Source organism: Penicillium cosmopolitanum (assembly GCF_028827165.1).
Source record: "Penicillium cosmopolitanum strain IBT 29677 chromosome Unknown utg000005l:1.0-4006212.0:1.0-4009387.0, whole genome shotgun sequence".
NCBI classification, from domain to species: Eukaryota; Fungi; Ascomycota; class Eurotiomycetes; order Eurotiales; family Aspergillaceae; genus Penicillium; species Penicillium cosmopolitanum.
In genome coordinates this window covers 1,926,883-1,946,154 of record NW_026622675.1, presented here as the reverse complement: position 1 = coordinate 1,946,154, position 19,272 = coordinate 1,926,883, and the positions used below count along the sequence as shown (strand labels likewise).

At 49.2% G+C, this 19,272-nt stretch overlaps 10 protein-coding genes across 10 annotated transcripts; 5 read left to right on the top strand and 5 right to left on the bottom strand.

Moving 5' to 3' along the window:
• Window positions 1-274: 274 nt before the first annotated feature.
• On the bottom strand, window positions 275-553 carry N7509_003784 (uncharacterized protein; the record flags this gene model as incomplete). The annotated part of the gene is made up of 1 exon (XM_056628421.1): window positions 275-553. The coding sequence occupies one exon, from the start codon at window positions 551-553 to the stop codon at window positions 275-277; it is 279 nt and encodes a 92-aa protein (XP_056491155.1).
• A 2,609-nt stretch (window positions 554-3,162) lies between these two features.
• Window positions 3,163-4,278, bottom strand: N7509_003783 (3-hydroxyacyl-CoA dehydrogenase family protein; the record flags this gene model as incomplete). The annotated part of the gene is made up of 3 exons (XM_056628420.1): window positions 3,163-3,893; window positions 3,996-4,095; window positions 4,153-4,278. 3 exons carry the CDS (start codon window positions 4,276-4,278, stop codon window positions 3,163-3,165), a joined length of 957 nt encoding a protein of 318 aa, XP_056491154.1.
• Window positions 4,279-4,528: 250 nt separating this feature from the next.
• tof1 (putative DNA repair protein (Tof1)) lies at window positions 4,529-8,235 on the top strand (the record flags this gene model as incomplete). The annotated part of the gene is made up of 4 exons (XM_056628419.1): window positions 4,529-4,615; window positions 4,680-4,917; window positions 4,986-7,121; window positions 7,178-8,235. The coding sequence occupies 4 exons, from the start codon at window positions 4,529-4,531 to the stop codon at window positions 8,233-8,235; spliced, it is 3,519 nt and encodes a 1,172-aa protein (XP_056491153.1).
• A 370-nt stretch (window positions 8,236-8,605) lies between these two features.
• On the bottom strand, window positions 8,606-9,685 carry N7509_003781 (uncharacterized protein; the record flags this gene model as incomplete). Its single annotated transcript, XM_056628418.1, has 4 exons — window positions 8,606-8,730; window positions 8,788-8,994; window positions 9,055-9,390; window positions 9,544-9,685. The coding sequence occupies 4 exons, from the start codon at window positions 9,683-9,685 to the stop codon at window positions 8,606-8,608; spliced, it is 810 nt and encodes a 269-aa protein (XP_056491152.1).
• Window positions 9,686-10,850: 1,165 nt separating this feature from the next.
• N7509_003780 (uncharacterized protein) lies at window positions 10,851-11,912 on the top strand (the record flags this gene model as incomplete). The annotated part of the gene is made up of 3 exons (XM_056628417.1): window positions 10,851-11,157; window positions 11,222-11,662; window positions 11,728-11,912. The coding sequence occupies 3 exons, from the start codon at window positions 10,851-10,853 to the stop codon at window positions 11,910-11,912; spliced, it is 933 nt and encodes a 310-aa protein (XP_056491151.1).
• A 721-nt stretch (window positions 11,913-12,633) lies between these two features.
• Window positions 12,634-13,677, top strand: N7509_003779 (GFA family protein; the record flags this gene model as incomplete). Its single annotated transcript, XM_056628416.1, has 1 exon — window positions 12,634-13,677. One exon carries the CDS (start codon window positions 12,634-12,636, stop codon window positions 13,675-13,677), a length of 1,044 nt encoding a protein of 347 aa, XP_056491150.1.
• A 595-nt stretch (window positions 13,678-14,272) lies between these two features.
• N7509_003778 (PhzF family phenazine biosynthesis protein) lies at window positions 14,273-15,229 on the top strand (the record flags this gene model as incomplete). The annotated part of the gene is made up of 1 exon (XM_056628415.1): window positions 14,273-15,229. One exon carries the CDS (start codon window positions 14,273-14,275, stop codon window positions 15,227-15,229), a length of 957 nt encoding a protein of 318 aa, XP_056491149.1.
• Window positions 15,230-15,810: 581 nt separating this feature from the next.
• On the top strand, window positions 15,811-16,725 carry N7509_003777 (uncharacterized protein; the record flags this gene model as incomplete). The annotated part of the gene is made up of 1 exon (XM_056628414.1): window positions 15,811-16,725. The coding sequence occupies one exon, from the start codon at window positions 15,811-15,813 to the stop codon at window positions 16,723-16,725; it is 915 nt and encodes a 304-aa protein (XP_056491148.1).
• Window positions 16,726-16,778: 53 nt separating this feature from the next.
• Window positions 16,779-17,258, bottom strand: N7509_003776 (SRPBCC family protein; the record flags this gene model as incomplete). The annotated part of the gene is made up of 1 exon (XM_056628413.1): window positions 16,779-17,258. The coding sequence occupies one exon, from the start codon at window positions 17,256-17,258 to the stop codon at window positions 16,779-16,781; it is 480 nt and encodes a 159-aa protein (XP_056491147.1).
• A 459-nt stretch (window positions 17,259-17,717) lies between these two features.
• Window positions 17,718-18,665, bottom strand: N7509_003775 (uncharacterized protein; the record flags this gene model as incomplete). Its single annotated transcript, XM_056628412.1, has 1 exon — window positions 17,718-18,665. One exon carries the CDS (start codon window positions 18,663-18,665, stop codon window positions 17,718-17,720), a length of 948 nt encoding a protein of 315 aa, XP_056491146.1.
• Between the last annotated feature and the right edge of the window lie 607 nt (window positions 18,666-19,272).

The window sequence follows — 19,272 nt, the reverse complement described above, 5'->3', positions numbered from 1 at the left end:
GTTTTAGTTTTATTAGTGTTTAAATGCATGAGATCGCCTTGACTGGTACATGGTTATATCGAAGTTGGCACAAATTCTAGTAGGTGGTTTAAAACCATACTCCGTGATTTATTGATACTATAGCTATTTCTCGCTTACTGGGAAGCATATTGACTATTTGGATAGGTAATACCCTGGTGCCGTAGCTAATCATGCACAGTATCTTCATAATCTGACTCAGGAACCCGTTCGAATAGTTGGCTAACCTCGGAAGAAGCTGTGCGCGGAAACTTCATTACCACTTTTTGCAGTAGCTGTCCTCGTACGTCTCGTACTTCAGGCCAGGGTTTCTCACGTAATGGGAGATGCTGTTGAAGGACAATTCGCCGTCGGCATGCTTCATCCATGCGTTGATTCCGATGTGCGCTGCGATTTGGTCTTTCAATCCAAGAAGCCAGTACTGGCAAAGCGAGACGTGTTGGCTCGGGAAAGTCTCAGCCTGGAGCTTCTGACCCTGCTCGATATAGTTCCAGAGTGGCATTTCTGCTTGCTTCAGGTTGGTGATTTTCTCCATGGTAATCGCTCGTTCGGTTTCGGACTTCCATAGGAACCTTTCCTTGAGCTTGGTCGACGCTTGAACAAAGTCGTCCTGGACAGCTGCGGGGAGACTGTCTCAGGAATGCTCTGGCTTCTTCAGAAGTTCCTTGATACAATGTCACTGCGCGGACATTATTGAGCTGGGCCTCTGTATAGCCATAGAGGGGCGGAATGCAGTGGCATGCTTTGATGTATTGGTCGACATTCTCGCCCAGTTTGCCAGAGAATCGGGGATTGAAGTGTCCCGCATCGTGTTCATGGTGGCTCAAACCAGTGGTAAGGAGGGTTCAGGATGGATGGGATTGATGGGAGTAGTGGGCGAAGTGCTGTCAGAGCTTCCGCGGTTTGTTGCTTGATTGTTTAGGGTTGGGAATTGGTAGCACTGACTGAGGTCGAATGTGCAAGGAGATGGATGAATGGAAAAGAACAAGTGGGTGAGATGAAGAGAGAAGAGAGAAGAGGGAAGAGGGGAAAGGAAAGAGAGAAGAGGGAGGGAAGAAGGAGCGAGACTATTCAGACAAGGAAGGAACGACACAGCGACATCGTTGCCTGAGGCGAGGCCGGTGCCTACAGCATCACGTCTCAACATAATGCTATCATGGAGCATTAATGAGATGAAAATAGTGGACGCCTAGTTGAGATATCAAAGAATTAGATGCTAAGGTAAGTGTGAACTGACAAAGTCAGCGCCTGAGGTCTCTGTTTTCAGAAGGTAGTGATGTTCCAAGGTTGTAGATCATGGGAAGTCAACTACTTTCCAAGGTGAATCCATTACTTCGAGAAGGTCAAATGAAGTGATGCAATACTGAGTCGTTCTTAGTATCAAAGTCCATCTGGACCTGACCCATCCCCGGCAGCTCCTAAATAAAACCATGGCCAGATGCTAACATTAACCTTGTTTAGCGGTATACTCACAACGAAAATCTGGAAATGTTGATAGGGTTACCGCGTTACGCATTCCTTTGAAACAAGCAAAACTATGGCAAAGCTAGTATCAAATAGGCTGCTTTTCTGTCATTGTGTGTATTACCTTCACATCCTACGGCTGCGATTGCCCACCGCAGGAGTCAAGAACTTGAATTGTTAAACCGACGCCGGTATGTACCCTCCGGAGGATGCCGCTTGATTGATATTTAGCGATTGGCTTCTCCCTCAATCTCGCCTTTCCTTGACAACAATTGTGTCTATCACTAACGCATAGATGGCAGAGCCCCCAGCAACAGTGCCTTCGCCTACTCGTCGATTTCCAGGTAGAATTTCGAAATCACTCAAGGGCTTATCACGTCTCTTTCAATGCCAGGATAATTCTATCCCACCGCAGGCCAATGCTACATGTTTCTTCTACTTGAATGAGAGGTCGACCGAAACTGAGACCGAGCTGGCCGATCCACTCACAGATGACCAGATCAGCGAGCAGACGACGATGTCTTTGAACCCTTGCCGGGAAGCCTCAGGGCAGCCGCCGGATATCAAAAAGGTTGGAATTGGAATGAAATTGAAGTCCATCTTGAAAATATTCTTCACGAACAAAGAGTTAGTTATTCCACGAAGCTGATTATAAAGTCAATGTTGTTGACCGGTAGCCAGCAAATGCGTCGGCTGCTACGAAGACATCCGGTCCAACAAGCTGATAATCGCGCCATGCGAGCACCGATATTGTCATCGCTGTATCCGAAAAATGGCGCTCTTCGCACTACGGAATAGAACACAGTTCCCAGTCCGGTGCTGCAACGAAATAATCCCCCTGGAACTTATCACATCGGCACTAAGCACTCGAACGAAACGGCTTTATACTTCTCGCATCGACGAGGATGCAGTACCACCGACAGAACGCCTATATTGCCCCCACACCAGCTGCAGACAATGGATTCACAGCAAATATCTGAAACCCGGCGACACATATCAGAGATGTCCTCGTTGCCGCACTATGATCTGTTCCCGGTGTCGAGATCTAGCGCATGCAGATCGCGAGTGTGCCGAAGACCCTGGATTGGCAGATGTACTGCTAGTTGCACGGCGTAATCACTGGCAACGATGTTTTAGTTGCCATGCTATGGTTGAAAAAGTGGGTGGATGCCAACACATTAGGTGTCGATGTGGGGCAGAGTTTTGGTAAGTTCGCCGTGGATTGAACACGGACTGTACTTGCTCACACTTGCTGCCTAGCTATGCATGTGGGAGATCGTGGCCTGGATGTCGTTGCTGGGAAGTTAATGAGGTTGATTATGATGGTAATGCTACTATCTTGGAAGAGGACCGGGATCTCGATGTTGCTATTTTTCTTACGGCGATGGATCGAGCTGAGATGGAGACTGCCACTAGGGATCAATGGGGGTGGAGACTCGAGGAGGATAATGAGTGAAGGGAGAGACTCACATCTGCTATGAATACGGACTCTACGGATCTGATAAGGAGGCGAGGTTGTGAGATCTCACGGGTAATGAGGGTATCTTGCGGCTGTTTTCCAGGAAAAGGCTTCATATAGATCGAAGGCTAGTGGCCATCTAAAATGGTAGGATACAGGAGGTATAGTGCAAAGAGAAACCAATTTTGCTCATCAACTAAGCCAGGTAATACGCCAGGCTATTAGTAATCGTAGAAGCCCTTACCGGACTTCTTTCCAAGCCAGCCAGCATCAACCATGCGGCGGAGAAGACCAGAGGGTCTGTACTTGCTGTCGCCGGTTTCCTGGTGCAGGACATTCATGATTGCAAGGCAGGTATCGAGACCGATGAAATCCGCGAGGACCAGGGGGCCCATGGGGACATTAGTACCAGTCTTCATGATGTTGTCAATATCCTCACGGCCACCAACGCCAGTCTCGAGGCAGATGACTGCCTCGTTAATGTAGGGCATCAGGATACGGTTGGCGAGGAAGCCGGGCGAGTCGGCGGAGACGGAGGCTACCTTGCCCATGCGCTGAACAAACGCAATTGCAGTATCCATGGTCTCCTGAGAAGTCTGCAGACCACGGATGATCTCGACACCCTTCTGGATAGGAACGGGGTTCATGAAGTGGGTCGAGATCACTCGTGATGGGGCTTGCAGGTCCGTCGGGTCTGCGGTAGTAGCGGCTGCAATCTTGGTGATGGAGATGGAGGACGTATTGGTGGCCAGAATGGCATGCTTGGGCGCAATTTGGGCGAGGTTGGCGAAGATCTTCTGCTTGAGGTCGACGATTTCAGGAACGGCTTCGATCACAAAGTCGACTGAGGAAAGGTCATCCATCTTGATGCTGGCCGTAAGAAGGCCGCGGGCCGCATCGGCGGCTTCTCGGGTAATACGTTGCTTCGAGACATCCTTCTCGAGGAGCTTATCTGTGACATGAAAAAGACCGTGTTAACTGCTAGATTCCTCGCAGTTGCAAATACTGGAATAGTAGACCCATTCAGTCTTCATGGTGGTGGGGTTGAATTTACCGGCGAACTTGAGACCCTTGTCCAATGATGCTTGTGAAGTGTCAATCAGAGTCACAGGGACTTGAGCCCTCTGCGCGGCGACTAGAGCAATTCCAAGGCCCTATATTTCGTTAGATTCCCCTCAATTTCTGTCCAGGGCCAGAGACATGCGACGAACCATTTGACCGGCACCAATGACACCGAGAGACTTAACCTCGGCAGCGCTGGCCACGCTTGTAGAGCTGAAGCCGCGGGCCACAGTTGGGCCATTGCGACAGACCGAGCGAAGAGAAGAGGCGAACATGGCTGTGAATGAGCTAGAAGGTGATCAAGAGTCAAAGATGAGAGAACGAGGAGCGAAGCGTCTATAGATATTCACGTGTTTGTCCCGACGTCATCGGCTATCCTCGGCTGCGGCGGTGAGTTCGTTTCTCCGAATCGCCGAGGCGGTACGAGGCGGCCGAGACGCGGAACGCGCCAGACGCGTCGCCCGTTCGAGTTACATTTGTATTTGTGAAAGTTGATTGCGATATACAGCAGCCACTATCCCCACCATGGAGCAGGAGGTTGTTGCTCTGGGTCATGATGTCCAGGTCATAGACCCGGACGTGCGTGGCTACGTTTACAGCCTGGTCACTGCTGTGAGTGCCTCCCCAGATCGCCGCAGGAGGAGAGTTGAAGATTGGCTGACACCCCTCATTTTAGCTCGGAGGCTTCAATGGCGAAGACGCAGATAAATATGTACTGGGAGATGATGCCCTGGCGTGCCTCCGCGACATCAAGCGATGGCTCAAACTATACGACGAGAAGAACAATCGAATGGACGTGGCTAGGTGCTTGGGAGAGGCGAACGTGGTGAACGGCGATCTACTTCCAATTCTCTCGATCTGGTGGAACAGTGGACAGAAGAGCAAGCATATGACGAGAATCGCACTGGCGTGTTGTATGTCAAGCCCCTGCCCGATCTTGATCTGTTTCATGGCAATCCTGGACGAGCTAACATGAACCCAGTGGAACTGCTTGTGCCTTTAACATGGCCAATAGAATTCCACAGCCAGATGACCGTCAACCACCATCGTCACACCCCGTACCTTCAACAAACACAGGTTCAATACAAACGTGGCATCCTCAAACATGGTGGATCGAATCTCCTCCGTGCCGCCATCCGAATTGCGCTACCGAGCATGGCTATTCCCCGATCCGAGCGCGAAAGCCGAGAGGAAGGTATTCTGAAATTGATGCTTTACTTCATGCGAAATGTTGCGATCATCTCGACAAATGCGCGGCTTGCGGCTGAAGGCGAGGAGGAAGAGACTTCGAGGTCGGCTACGATCGACGCCTTCCAAGAACAAGATGCTTTCGCCCTCATCTTGACCATGTGTTCGAATGTTGGAGAAGACTTCAACATGCAGGATGTGGTACTTCTGGAGATACTGTTTCATCTCGTCAAGGGTGTCAACGTCGACAAATTGTTCATGGAAGAAGACCAAAGGAAGGCCAAGCGAACGGATGAGCTGGGCGACTTACTGCAAAAGGAATCCCTCGTTCGAAGAGAATACGCCAAAAACGCCCCTACTCGACATGGTCGATTCGGAACAATGATCTGGGTGAAGCGCGACGATGCGGGCAAGGTTTCCACCGTCTCTGGGCAAGATGTGTTGCGCGATGACCAAACCACTCTTCACAAAATGGACCAAAGCAAGAAGTGGAATAAGCCCCAAACCCGTCGCAGGAAAGAAGATGTTGTCCAGAATAACAACTTCAATATGCCTGCTCACCTTTCTGCATCGGCCTCGAAGAATCTCAGGACATTCGTCGAAGAGTTCCTGGATTCCGGCTTTAACCCTCTTTTCACCCATGTGAGGAAAGCCATTGAGCGTGAAGCTGAACGAGTTCTGGACATCAATTCCCGTCAATTTTTCTACACCGTTGCCTGGTTCCTCGAGGCAGAATGTGCACGACGGGCGTCTCAAGTCAAGAAACGCGCCCAGCAAGGGAAGTCGGCCAAAGACACAGAACCAGACAGCTATGGATTGGTAGCTGGAGTATTGAACCAGGAGACCTTCATCACTCTCAACCGGGCTATGCAGAGTAGCTTCGACAACAAGGAGTGGGACGATTTGAATGCCCAAATGCGATGCTTTACCCAGATTCTTTTAACAGTCCAAGAGATGGCCGTCTCGCCGATTGAAGAGGACCAAGAAATTGCTGAAAACATCCAAAACCGAATCTTCTACGAAGAAACGACCCATGACAGAATTCTGGCTATTGTCCGCGGATACAAAGATCAAGGATTTGGCTATCTGGATGCCGCCACTGAACTTTCCCATGTCTTCCTGCGAATGCTTGAGCGATACTCCAAGGATAACGCCGATATGCAGATTCGATCTAAGCGCAAAGCCAAGCGTAAGAAGAAGGCCGAACAACTAAATGGGCAGGAAGGAGCGGAAGATGATGAAGAGCAGAACTCGGAGGATGAGGAGATGGAGGACGCTGCTCAGATCTCGAAAGAACGGGCTTTCGATTTTAAACGATTTGCAGCCAAATTTTGCACCCAAAACTGCGTTGACACATTCGTCACCTTCACCGGATTCTACAAAGAGCTGAATCAGGAGCAATTGAAACGCGCCCACCGTTATTTCTATCGCATTGCATTCAAACAAGAGATGACTGTCTTGTTATTCAGGTTGGACATAATCAACCTTTTTAATCGGATGATCAAGGGGCCTGGTGCGATGGATAGCAGCAGCAAATCGGTTTTCAAGGAGTGGGAGGAATTGGTTCGACAAATCCTCCGCCGCCTGGTCAAGAAGATTGATCAGCGCCCTGCTCTGATCACCGAATTACTTTTCAGCAAAATGAACTCGACTGTTTTCTACCTCGAGTATGGGCACGAAAGACAAACACTGTCTACAGCCAAGCGAGCGCCGGCAACGCTTGAGATTTCTTCAAAGGATGCGACAACATCCGAAGCGAAATTAGGAATTGTGACTGGTGCACTTGTTCTTGATGGACGGACAGACCTTGTAAAATGGGTTGTTGATGTTTTGAACTCGGCGGCCTCTGAAAGAGAGGACTGGGAGGCTCAAGATGCGGCTCGTCACGCAGAGGACCCTGAAACTGGCGGTGCACCTAATCCACTGATCCGTATGTCTATGGTTGCCCAAATTAACGAATGATTATCAAAGCTAACCTTACCATAGCCGTCAAACCGCGAGATGAGTTTTGTTCAAACGCCATGTTTTCCAACGCAAAGCTTCGCCTTTTGCTGAATGAGCTCGGGCTAGAAAAGCTTGGTGTGGAAGATGTACCAGGTGCTTCCTGGGTTGTTCCAGCAAAAATGGGCTCGGCCGAGCTTCGTGAGGCTGTCTCCACGCTCAACAAGTCCATCTTGAACCCAATTCCCGAGGGAAGTACTGAGGATCCTCGAGAGCAGCTTCGCCGGAAGAACACGGGCTCTGCACGCGATACCCTTGAGCAAGGAACACTCGACATTAACTTCGGAGACGACTCTGAAGGCGAAGATGTGGTTCCAGATGGAATTCTATTCCCTCCAAACCCGCGGTCCAAGTCTAATGCACTAGACGAATTGAAGAAGAAACGCAAGAAGAGCAAGAAGAAGGACAATTCTGAAAAGGAGCCTCTTGACGATGAGGTTCTGGAGGCGCGTCGCGACGCCCGTCTTTCCAACGCATTGGCTCGCCAGGCCAAAATCAAAAGTGACCTCTTCATTCATGCTAGTGATGAGGAGAGCGACGCCGACGGCGACGCAGAGTTCTTCCGTCTCGAGGAAGAGCGACGGAAGAAACAAGCCGAGAATGTCAAGAAAGCCTTACTGACTGGCCGATTAGAGGAGGCCGGCTCAAAGGGCAAGAAAGCCAGTGCACGCAAGCGCAAGAGTGACACTGGGAAATCAGCCGCAACTGGCGAGCCTAAACGCCAGCGTCGCGCTTCTGAATCTGGTGGCAGTGATGTTGGCAGTGATGACGACGATATCCTCATGGCAGATCTGGAGGCCGAGTCTTCTCGCTCACAGGAGGTTTCCACTGGCAACGCCACCCGGGACACTGAGGACACTCCTCTCACATCTGCGGAAGATGAAGATGAACTCGGCTTTGATGATGATTTGGTTTTTAGTCGGGACCGAAAGTCAAAGGCCGATGCTCCCGAGACCAATGCGGATGAAGACGAGGAGGATACGCCTGTCGTGTCATCCCGCCGCATGCGTGGAGGTTTTGTTATCGAGAGTGATTCCGAGTAAAGCTCATGGATGGGATGATTTTATGATGACCTTATGAGGCGTTTGGCATTTGAAAGCGGCTAGGACAAAGATCGGGGATACCTATCTGAGTAGTTTCAAAGTTTGTATATTGATTCTTTTTGCCATAATATCTTCATTCGTAGCTGCCTTTTCAACTAGTCTGTAATTAGCATCTGCCTGTAACAGAGGCGAGGTTGTGAGTTGTGAGGAAACAAGTGCATTGCTAAGTCTGAAGAAAAAAGAGACAAAATAAAACGTGAAGCTTCCCAAGTAAACTGAGGAAGCTGCGTTAAGCCCGAAATAATCCCGAAAAGAAACAGTGTTCGATATCGACTGTTACACTGCCCAGACAACTCCTAATTTTATGTTCTTATGAAGAGCTTTCCTGCAAGGATTTGATGATATCAGAGACCGGCCATCCCGTCCGAGAACCCCAGTCCTTCACGCCGCTGATAATATCCCGGAATTTGTTCCGGTCTCGAAGCCAGCATCCACCTAAAGCCCGTAAGTCAGTACATCTACCATAAGTGCGATCTGCGGTACGGGACTTACAGAATGCAATCGGACCAAAAGAGTTGATCCAAACAGCTTGCGATTCACTAGAAAGTGCCAAGGCACAAATATCGGAGCTGCGGCTCTCCAGCTCGCGAGTCAATTCAGTAACTTGTCTTAAGTTATCCATCACTGAAATCGCTTGCTGACTTGGCTTCGCGAGTCTCAAGATGATCATTGCGGTTTGATAATATTGAATAGCCGCCGCTACATAGATATTAGTCAACTAGTAGCAGATCTCAAATCCATCGATAATGAACCACGTACCATGCCAGCCATGCAGAGTGCCCATGAACGGAAAAGCTTTTTCACCTTTCTTGACTAAGGTGCGATTCAAAATAGGCGTGAATGAATGAGGAAGGCTGTCTTTCCAAGTTTGCAGATTGCTTTCAAGGAGCAAAAGCCGCTCTGGAGGACTTGCCTCCTCGCCGAAGCATTGGTTGATGACTTGTCCAAGTAAAATGGTAACAGCATTCGCATATTCGTCATCAGTACTCGGGTTTTTGGGAACATGTTCCTCGGAAAGCTCGATCATTAGCTTGCGGCGCTCAATTAGCGCGACGGTAATGTCTTCTCTGAGATAATTCCAGAACGCAGCTCGGGCTAGACTTGACAGCGAATCTAGTCTGATTGGATTTCTGGCCAAGATGGAATAGCATCCCTGTAGGTGGCTCTGGGAGCCGAATTTTTCTGGTCATTTTTGAATGCTTGGTTAACATAATTCCCCTTGCCGTATAAGGAAAAGTGGCTCCTTACGGGAAATAATCTCAAAAGAACGCAAGAGGCATATGGCGGCCAGTAGCTCGTCATGGGGCTCGCCATTGGAGGCGACATCTTCAATATTGCCAGTGATGTCTAATAACATATGCACGCTTTCAAAATGATAGAACTCGGCCATATCAACCAGCGACTCGGAGCTAGAGTTATGCAAACTGATTGCAGAAAAGGCAAGGATTGCGCTCAAGACAAGTGGACTAGATCGCGCTTTCACAGACACTATGTCCGTGAAATGTCGCTGGCTGTCATTGAGGTCGTACCAGGAAGCTAGATGGTCTCTATAGTATCTAAATAGACGGAAGACCTGAGAGTACTGGAGAGCAATCTCTGGGGATTCTGTGGATACGAAATCGAATCTGCGTGGATTTCCTGCTGGAAAATTTCTGGAAAGATTGGGTTGGAACTGGGGTGAGGGTGTGCCTCGAGCGGCTGAACGCAATTCGCAAGCCTCCGAGCCTGTACGCCATTGAGTTTCTTGCTCGTTTAAGGGCCATTGACACTCTCGGCCTTGGCAGGGTGTACAGGTGGGTCGCACCCCATCGCCTTTTTCTTGGGATTAGATATCGGAACCGTGTAATTTTCATGTCTTACATCACTTACATCGCACCCTACGCCGCCGGCACTGGACACTTTTAAGGTGCACATATGTTAGATTTGCTCTTTTGGGGGGAGATCATTCAATCTCACCAGCCTTCCTGGCAAGTTAACTTGGATCGAGATTATCCATAAGGATAGAATGAGACAGGAAGTGGAAGCTGGAGCCCTCACGGTCTAATTTGAAGGCGCGTGGCATTTCAGCTCATTTAAACACAGGGAAGAAGTGGGTAAGTGGAGGATGGTGGATTGGATTGAAAAGCGAAAGGCGAAAGGCGAAAGGCGAAGAGAAAAGCGAAAGGCGGGGTAGAATTATGGGTCACCTTCCCAATTGGGACGGCTGTGTTACACTGTCTGGCCAGTGGATTGGAGGAGCCCCCTTAGTGTGCATTACTGCTAGCCATTGTAATGTTACACTATCAAACAGCTGAGTGCCCATACAATCAGGAGTTCTAGTGAGGAGGTATCTGGGCTGGGTATTTGTAATATGAAACCCGAATGTGGTCTCAACTGGGGTGACTCCAATGCGGTGGCCAGAGAGTGTAATGTGCAGATGAAGTATATAAAGTCTTTCCACCCCCACTGATTTCGAGGTGAGCTACTTCAAAATCTAATTTGAAAGGTGATATCTGATAATGTGGTCAGTACCAAGACTGGCCCGGCCGATTCGATCCCTTCCTCTCTCCCGGGCAATGCGATCTCTTAGCACCACCCGGAGTTACCCCAATGCTATCAAACCGTCTGCAACCGAGATACAAAACGGCCAGCTTGGTCCAGAAAACCTTGAAGTTGCGATCCGAAGTCTCTATCATGATGGGCTAGTCGTTGTCAACGATGTGGTGCCTCACGACATGCTCGATCGATTGAACGCGAAGATGATTCAAGATGCGCACACCCTTTTTGCACGCAAAGAAAACAGTCCCTTCAACTACAACCCAAACAATATTCAACAAGACGCCCCTCCAATGGGAGAATTCTTTGAGCCCCAGATTTTCATGAGTATATGATCCACGGCCCCAGGACCTGACAACCCGATCGATCCAAGCATACTGACACGAAGAAGATTCAATCGCAACCCAAATCACATCAACCGCCTTGGGTCCCCGACCAAAGTGGACATTCTGCTCCGGAAACACGGCCATGCCTCCTACTCCGGAATGCCCACCCGCTTCACAACCTGTGCACTCCGATGCGGACTTCCAACACCCTGATCACCCATTCGCTCTCGTAATCAATGTCCCGCTAATCACCATGACACCCGAGAACGGCTCCACGGAAATATGGCTTGGAACGCACCGCGATACAGGTCTCCACGTCCAAGAAGGTATCCATGGCGAGCGCGCAAGTGGACGTATCAAGGAAGAGGAGTTGGAAAAGCAACGTGCTATCCGACCACCCTGTCAGCCCGTGGTTCCGAAAGGCTCGATCGTTCTCCGAGATTTGCGACTGTGGCACGCCGGTATTGGAAATCGGACAGACGCCGTGCGAGTGATGCTGGCAATGAGTATGTCAAGAACAGTTTTGTCTGTGGTAGTTTTTCAATTTGTGTCGACTAACGAGCATTTGCAGTTCATTTCGCACCGTGGTATCGGAATCCAATGAAGTTGCAATTCTGCAACGACTTGAAGTCACTGGTGGAAGACCAAAAGGAACTCGAAGTTCCAGTGGAATGGGAATCTAAGGAGAATGTCACCCAGCAGTATCTGAATAGGGCCTTTGGAAACGCATATGACTTTAGTCAAGGTCGCCAATAGTGCGGGTGAGAACATCCACGAGGTTGGTCTATCAAGAAGTGTGCGTCTTTCCAGAGACCCTCAAGGATGGACGAAGTGACTAAGTGAAGAGGTAAATTATGAAATGAGAGACGTGACTCCGTGAGCCTCATGAATCGCAAAATCGTCCACCAAAGGAGAGTGATGGCATAGTTTTATTTCTCAGAATTCACTGTCCTGGCACGTAGACCCTTATGGTCTAGGGGAGCAATTGGTTCCTCTAGGAAAGTCCATATGCGGGATAGGAGAAGCTGAATTGCGGGCTTATCTTTTTGCCTTTTTCCAAAATTTCAGGCCTAGGGTTAGATTCCTCTGCCAATGGCCAACTTCATTTTCATTTATTTTCTTTCTTCCTTTTCCTGTGACAAACGCTTTTGTTTACGTTGTTGACGACGTTTGCATGCGGGTGGGGCCCGCCAGCCATGTGATGTGATAGGCATGTTATAGAATGGCATTAAACCAATAGCATCCACTGGCAAATAATCAATACGAAGCTTAATAATAGCTGTCAATTTATTCCAGATAATCCTGGGAATACTCATTTGTATGCTTGCATTCTCAGATTAACCCCGATCCATAGGATTGGATGACCCCGAATACGAATGCCGATCTGGCCCGTGCACTTCTCTGCAGTACAAAGAGTCATCAACCCCTCTTCACGCAGCCCCAGAATTCTAAATTCTAAATTCTGAAACTTGAAAAAATGGCAATGACAGGGGAAAAGACTCTGGCGGCATCATGCCACTGTCGAAATGTCCAGTACACCGTCAGCATTCCCGTGGAGATTCTCCCCTTGGAAGTACACATGTGCCACTGTAGCGTTTGCCGATACACATACGGCGCACCGTGCTGTTTCCATGCCGATTTACCTCCAGGAATTGAGCCTGAATTCACCGCGCCATCGAGCTTGGAAAAAATGACCGCCTACGCCCTGCCGAGATCAAAGACAAAGACATACTTCTGCAGTACCTGCGGCTGCTGCATCGGAGGATGCAACGACACATGGACAATATCCACCTCGATTTTCGACGCTAACAGAGACGATGAGGGAATCTGGTTGTATAACTCGCATATGCTCCCTGACTCTGCACCGGACGGGGGTCTAGCAGCAGTATTCTCGGAAATTGACGGACTCCCACTACAGATCGACGATCTGGGTGGACGGGCCTTGCCGGACGTCAGTCTTCCCAAGGAACTCCAAAGCAACCAAAGCGAGCTCCGCGCGGAGTGTCATTGTGGCGGTGTTTCATTTACCATCGCCCGACCCAGCGAGGAGTTCATCGCCAGTTCAGAGAGCAAAGGCTGGCTTTCTGATGTTGATAAGAGCAAATGGCTAGCTTGCATGGATGTTTGTGATGACTGTCGCTTGGTTACTGGAACGAACGTCATTGCGTGGATGTTTGTTGCACGCGATCATATCACGCCTCGACTGCCAAAGGATCTATGCATCGGGACTGCGAAGAGCTATCGGTCAACTGAGGGTGTGAACCGTGTTTTCTGCGGCGATTGTGGTGCAACAGTCTTTTATCATTGCGATGAAAGACCGAATATTGTTGATGTATCCATGGGCATTTTGCGTGCGCCTGAAGGGGCGATGGCTGAGAATTGGAGCGTGTGGAGGGCTGGACGCCCTTCTTGGCCGGAAAATGGATTGCGATATCATGCGGGATTTAGTCACGCGTTGATCGAGGGGATGAAGAGGTGGGGAGCTGAGCGTGGGCACCCGCAGGAGTTTCAAATTCCATGAAAAGTGACTTGACTATATAGTACCGAAGAGATGGTTGAAAGCATTACGAAAGGCTAGTTGGCTCCGGAATTGATAAGCAGAATTTTTTGATATTAGGTATGGTATGCTTCCGAGTATACTCGCCATTCGTCCTATGACTTGTTTGGAGGTAATGATACACTGCAATCGTGAAATGAACTGCCAATATATTTCGGGTGCCAAAGTAGATTGTGATAAATCAAAGAGTAAACGGCTGAAGAATAAATTCAATTATTAATACTAGTAGCCATCGAGGTCGGTAGTAGAATAAAGCTCCGTAAAACGCGCGAATAGCTCCCGAAATTTTATTTAGCCTGTTTTAGCAAATTATTACGACTCTTGCAAGACTTACGCTCTTCTTGAACCCACAAGGATCACCAAAATGATTATAAATCACACGGTATTAACGGGTGTCGCCAATTTTAAAAATGCAGTCACGGTGCGCCTTGCCGATGACAAGCGGGCGGTTCGGCAGATAATGACCCACCGGCCGCAATGAGTCAAGGGCGGGGACTCCATTTATAAAAGTCGACATATGTAGCTGAAGACCTTGAATATCAAACCCAAACAATTAACCATGACTCAACTTCGCTTCGTTACTCTCGACGTCTTCACACTAAAGGCGTACGGCGGCAACCCGCTTGCCGTCGTCTTCCTACCAGAAGATGAATCGACCGCATTGACCCAAAGCCAGAAGCACATCATCACGAAAGAATTCAACCTTTCCGAAACCATCTTCGTGCACCCAGCCCGTGACTCAAGCAAGCGAACCATCGACATATTCACCATCGAGTGCGAGATCCCGTTCGCCGGCCACCCCACCATCGGCGCGGCCTCGTGGTTCCTATGCCTCGCCCCGGAAGTGGCGGCTGGCAGCAATGTCACTTCTCTGGTGACGAAGTCCGGCGAAATCCCCATCTCCATCACCGACGCTGCGACACAGGCTGTTTCCGCGCGCATCGCGCATAATACGCGCATTCATGCCTCAAGGCTCAGCATCAAGGACCTATTGTACTACCACCCCAGTGTGGCGCCATTCTTCGCGTCAGATGTGTCGTTCCCTCTATTCTCTATTGTCAACGGTATGAGCCAGACCTTTATTGAGCTTCCTTCATTGGAAGCCCTGGCGACCGTGACAACCGCTACCGGTGGAGAACTAGTCCCCGTGCAGAACGGCAACCACCTCGACGAAGGGTGGAAGAACGGGCTGATCTGTGTTTACTTCTTTGTCCGTGATGTATATGATGATGTCACCAAGCAGAAGGTTATCCGGACACGCATGATGCTAGGCCAATTTGAAGATCCGGCGACTGGCAGCTCGGCCAGTGGGTTGGCGGCGTACCTGACCCTGACAGAGGGTCAAGCGGGAGAGGAGCATAAATTCCATGTTGTACAGGGAGTGGAAATGGGCCGTCGCAGCGATATTGGCGTCAAGACTACTTTGAGCAAGGACAGGGTGATCGAAGAGGTTATTTTGACGGGAACTGCGGTGCAGGTATCGGAGGGTAAGATCATCGCGCCTGACTCAGAGTAGAATGCTTCGGGGTCAAAATCGGGAAGGGCAAGACATGGGGCTGAGAAATATGTATGACTCAAAATTTGCTTGGATATCAGTTGGGTATTGTTATTTGCTTTGCCACACACAGCCTCGTGTTCGTTTGTTTTATCATTGGTGCCTTGCAAGGCTGTGCTGTCTCCGCGAAAATCAAAATAACAATGCATTTAACGAGCGGGCTTCCGGCTGTTAGAAGATAATGTATGCCCTTGAGGCTTTTCAATCGATAATTCTACGTTTTGATTTTGCTTATGGCTTTATTGGCTCAGCCTAATCCATCTATTCCTTCCTATCCTCGTGTATTTCCCGGTCGCCTTGAACGACCCCGTCCCAGTGGCGTGCAAAAATCGAGGTGCAAGGCTCAGTTGGCCCAAAATGAAAATTTTCTTGCTGAAAAAGAGCCAGTAGTTGAATCTGATTTTATCACAAGGTTAGAAATGGCAGACTAGAACAGCTAGAGTCTGCGGGCCACATTAACACTTGCTAGGTTCTTTGCTTTGCCGTCGGAGTTGAGAAACGAAGTTTATCGCCATCTTCTTATCCAACCATGCAAATTCGATATGAGACATAAAGATCCCTGCAGATATCAGGATCGCATTTCTATTGTTCGGCCTGGTCCTAGCGTGTTTAAAGAAGGCGCCTGCGCGCGCTGCGCAACATGGGGCTACAAAGAGCCTCAAGTCCAGATTTCCGTGTCGCCCTTTCGCAGCAAATGGGGAAAACCACACACCAATGCGTATCTCTGCGATAACTGCTACTGGGACGTGACTGGAAGAGATCACGGCAACCCGTGCATGAAATCTCTCCGCTGTTTATGTACGCGACGTACCGATCTCGATGTCCTCCTCATCAACAGGCGATTTTACAATGAAGCGGCTCCGATATTTTGGTCTGAAAATCGTTTTGCATTCGAATATCCTAATTTACTCAGTGGGTTTCTCCGGGCTGTAAGTCCTCAGGTCCGTTCATGGATGAGGCAAATAAGCTTTATGCCTTCGCATAATCGTGTTGTGGACGATGATACGACCATCCCTCAGAGGATGTCGTGGGGAGAACCAGCCAATGGTGACCTGGTAGATCCATGGGGATGGGAGGATATAAAAAGTTGCTGGCAGCTACTCCGTCAATGTGAAGGCCTGACCTGGCTGGAACTAGACGTGCACTGCCTTCAACGATTAGAATGGGCTCTTTTAATCCGGTTAATTCATGTCAAAAGGTCAGTTGTTTTCTCGCGACGCCCGAGAGAAGACGAGATTGATGACACACGTATCACCCCCGACTCGAAGATCTGGTTGTCGATCGGCGGCAGACAGCCAGTTCATACACCCACTACCAAGCTGATGATCGAGAGCATGACCAATCCTCGGAATATGAAGGCCAAGGCCCTCAAGCGCCATTATTCGGAAACCAGGCTACCTGAAATATACGGAGGAGATATTTATCCCGAGGTGGACTACGACAGTGATGATTGGTAGCATTGAGAAACAAATTATTTGTCGATTATTATGCTGGTTCATTTGGATTTTTTTTAAATCTTCTTTTCCTCGGCCAACTGGTGCATGACTTTGATAGTCCCCTCAACCGCCATTTTGCTCATCTTCTTCTCCTTCTCGAGCAGAGCGGCCAATTCTTCGTTCGAGACCCCGGGATGCCTCCACTCAAAGATATAGGTCATATATAGTTCCCCACCAGCACCTTCGCTGATAACATTAGATACCCGGCTTCCGTCGGGCTGTTGAAACTCCACGCGACAAGTTTCGAACGCGGTCACGACCTCCTTGACCTTTTTCTGTGTCTCGCGGAACAGGACTTCGCGAGTGGTGACGGAGTTGCCTTGTGAATCTGTCGATTCGCTGATCACATCTGTGGACTCGATTGCTGCGGCGACGAATGTTTCGGCAGATCGAATCTTCAAGAGTAATCCGGCCCAGATTTGTGAGAGCGAGAGTGGGGTGGTTCCGGGTGGGTTGATGGGCGCCGTGAAGGCCACGTTGTTGGTGGACGACATTGTGTGAAGAATGGAGGAGTTGGCAATTGTGTGATATGCAAGCACTTGGTTGTCACAGTGAGGTAGATATGAGTCTGGAAAACACAATTCGAGGCGAGGTGGTGTGTTTTATGTTGAGTTGAATTCGGCCCTCGCGCCGTGCTGGATGCGGCATGACGTAAGGTCGAAAACGGTTGATAAGCTCGGGCTTTGCGGGGCCGAAGGGTTACCATTGGCATTCAGCATCTTTAACATCTTGGAAATGCAGGTGAGACGAGGGGGCTGACATTGAACAGCACATGTGAATAATTTTATCAACCAAATTAAATGAAGTTGATAAAAAATATGGCGGCATAATACTACTACTAGTACCGTCCGCTGCGCGCACATCTTTCAACCAGTCAACTAATGCCATATATAATTTAGTTATAGACATGGAAAATAAAATAGTATTTTTGCAATTTACATCGAAAATATTATCTATTTCTCCAACTTTGAGTACATCACATCCGACCGAATCGTATACTTGACCCCACGGAAGACATCGTCCCCACCGTGCATCAGATTCCTCTGCTGAAAGATGAGCATTCTCCCCGTCTTAGGAAACACACGCACAGAATCCTTATTTTTGAAACCACTCATAAAAGACGTGGCACCACCTAGAAGAGTCTCCGGTCCGCCGCCCGCTGCCTCACAGGAAAGTCTCTCCTTTTGAGCTGTCACCTTCCTCAAGTGCTCTTCGTCTGGGTCAACGCCTATAATAAGAGCATTTTCCTTCTCTGCAAGCTCCAAATATGGCTGCAGCTCTTCCATGTCTTGCTCGCCTTCTCCGCTCAAATACAGTTGGACCGTAAATAATGACCTCTCCGACTCGTCGGGAGTAACGTAGCATCCATCCCAATGAGGTCGAAAATAATCACCTCCCTCGTAGCGCAGAAATCGTAAGCGCTCATTGAGTCGTGGCTTTAGATATACATCGCCTCTTCGGGCGGGACCAAGTCCGGTGACTAATGGCTGATTCTGCACTCGCTCGATACCAAAATCGCGCATAAATGGAAGCAAGCGGTCCATGATCCGCTGCGAAATATCAACCGAGTCGAGAATAATTCGTCCGCTTTTGCGGCTGTCAACTGACATGACTTGTTTCCCGCCGCCGACATTGATCATCGCGCGTTCCCAGACTGGAGTTGGTGATTGGGACTCGGATGAGTCTGCATGTGTGCTGGCTCTTGCAGAAACGATGGATTCCTCTGCAATTTGGAGGAGCTCTTTGCACTCGGCTTCGGTCAGAAAATTGTCGATTACGGCGGCGAAGTTGTCTTTGAATGCGGTGATGGGTGGGCATGTTTTCGTGAAGTCGATCTGGTGGACTGTCGCATCTTCTGCGGGTCCCCGAAGGAGATCATCTAGTATATTGATTGACGCCATTGTGAGGTTTTCTTTGAATCGGATGACTTGAACTAGGGAGCGAGTCGCAGGGGTGAATTTATTTATTTTGAATTTTCGTCTGATGAGGCTCAGCCACCGGGAGGGGCATGGCTGAGTCATTTAGATGAATTGAGGCTCTGCTGGTTGTTGCCTGCGTGGGGAATCCACATGCAAAAATAAAGGGAGGCGCTGGAATTTCTGTATATCATAAAGATAGATCTTAAAGCTGGGGTATCGGAGGTAAAGGAACTATAGGAACATTGTCACTAGAAGTATATATTTCCCTTTCCAGTTGTGTCAAGTACATACGACCATAGGGTGTGGAGAACAGGGCTTCCCGTCCGCTCAGCCGTACTTAAGCCACACGCCGGCAGGTTAGTAGTATGGTGGGTGACCACATGCGAATCCCTGCTGTTGTATGTTTTTCTTTTCCATTGCCACATTTTGTTTGATTTTTGGGAAAAGTGGCCTTGCCGCTTTACCCTTCAGCCCCGCACCTGAACGCCCTGAACACCCCTGAACGGATGACGTGGCCACTCGGCTAAACCTGTCGTGTTTCATGTCTCCCTTGCAACACCACTCTACCCGCCGTAAGCCTCGCCTTGTT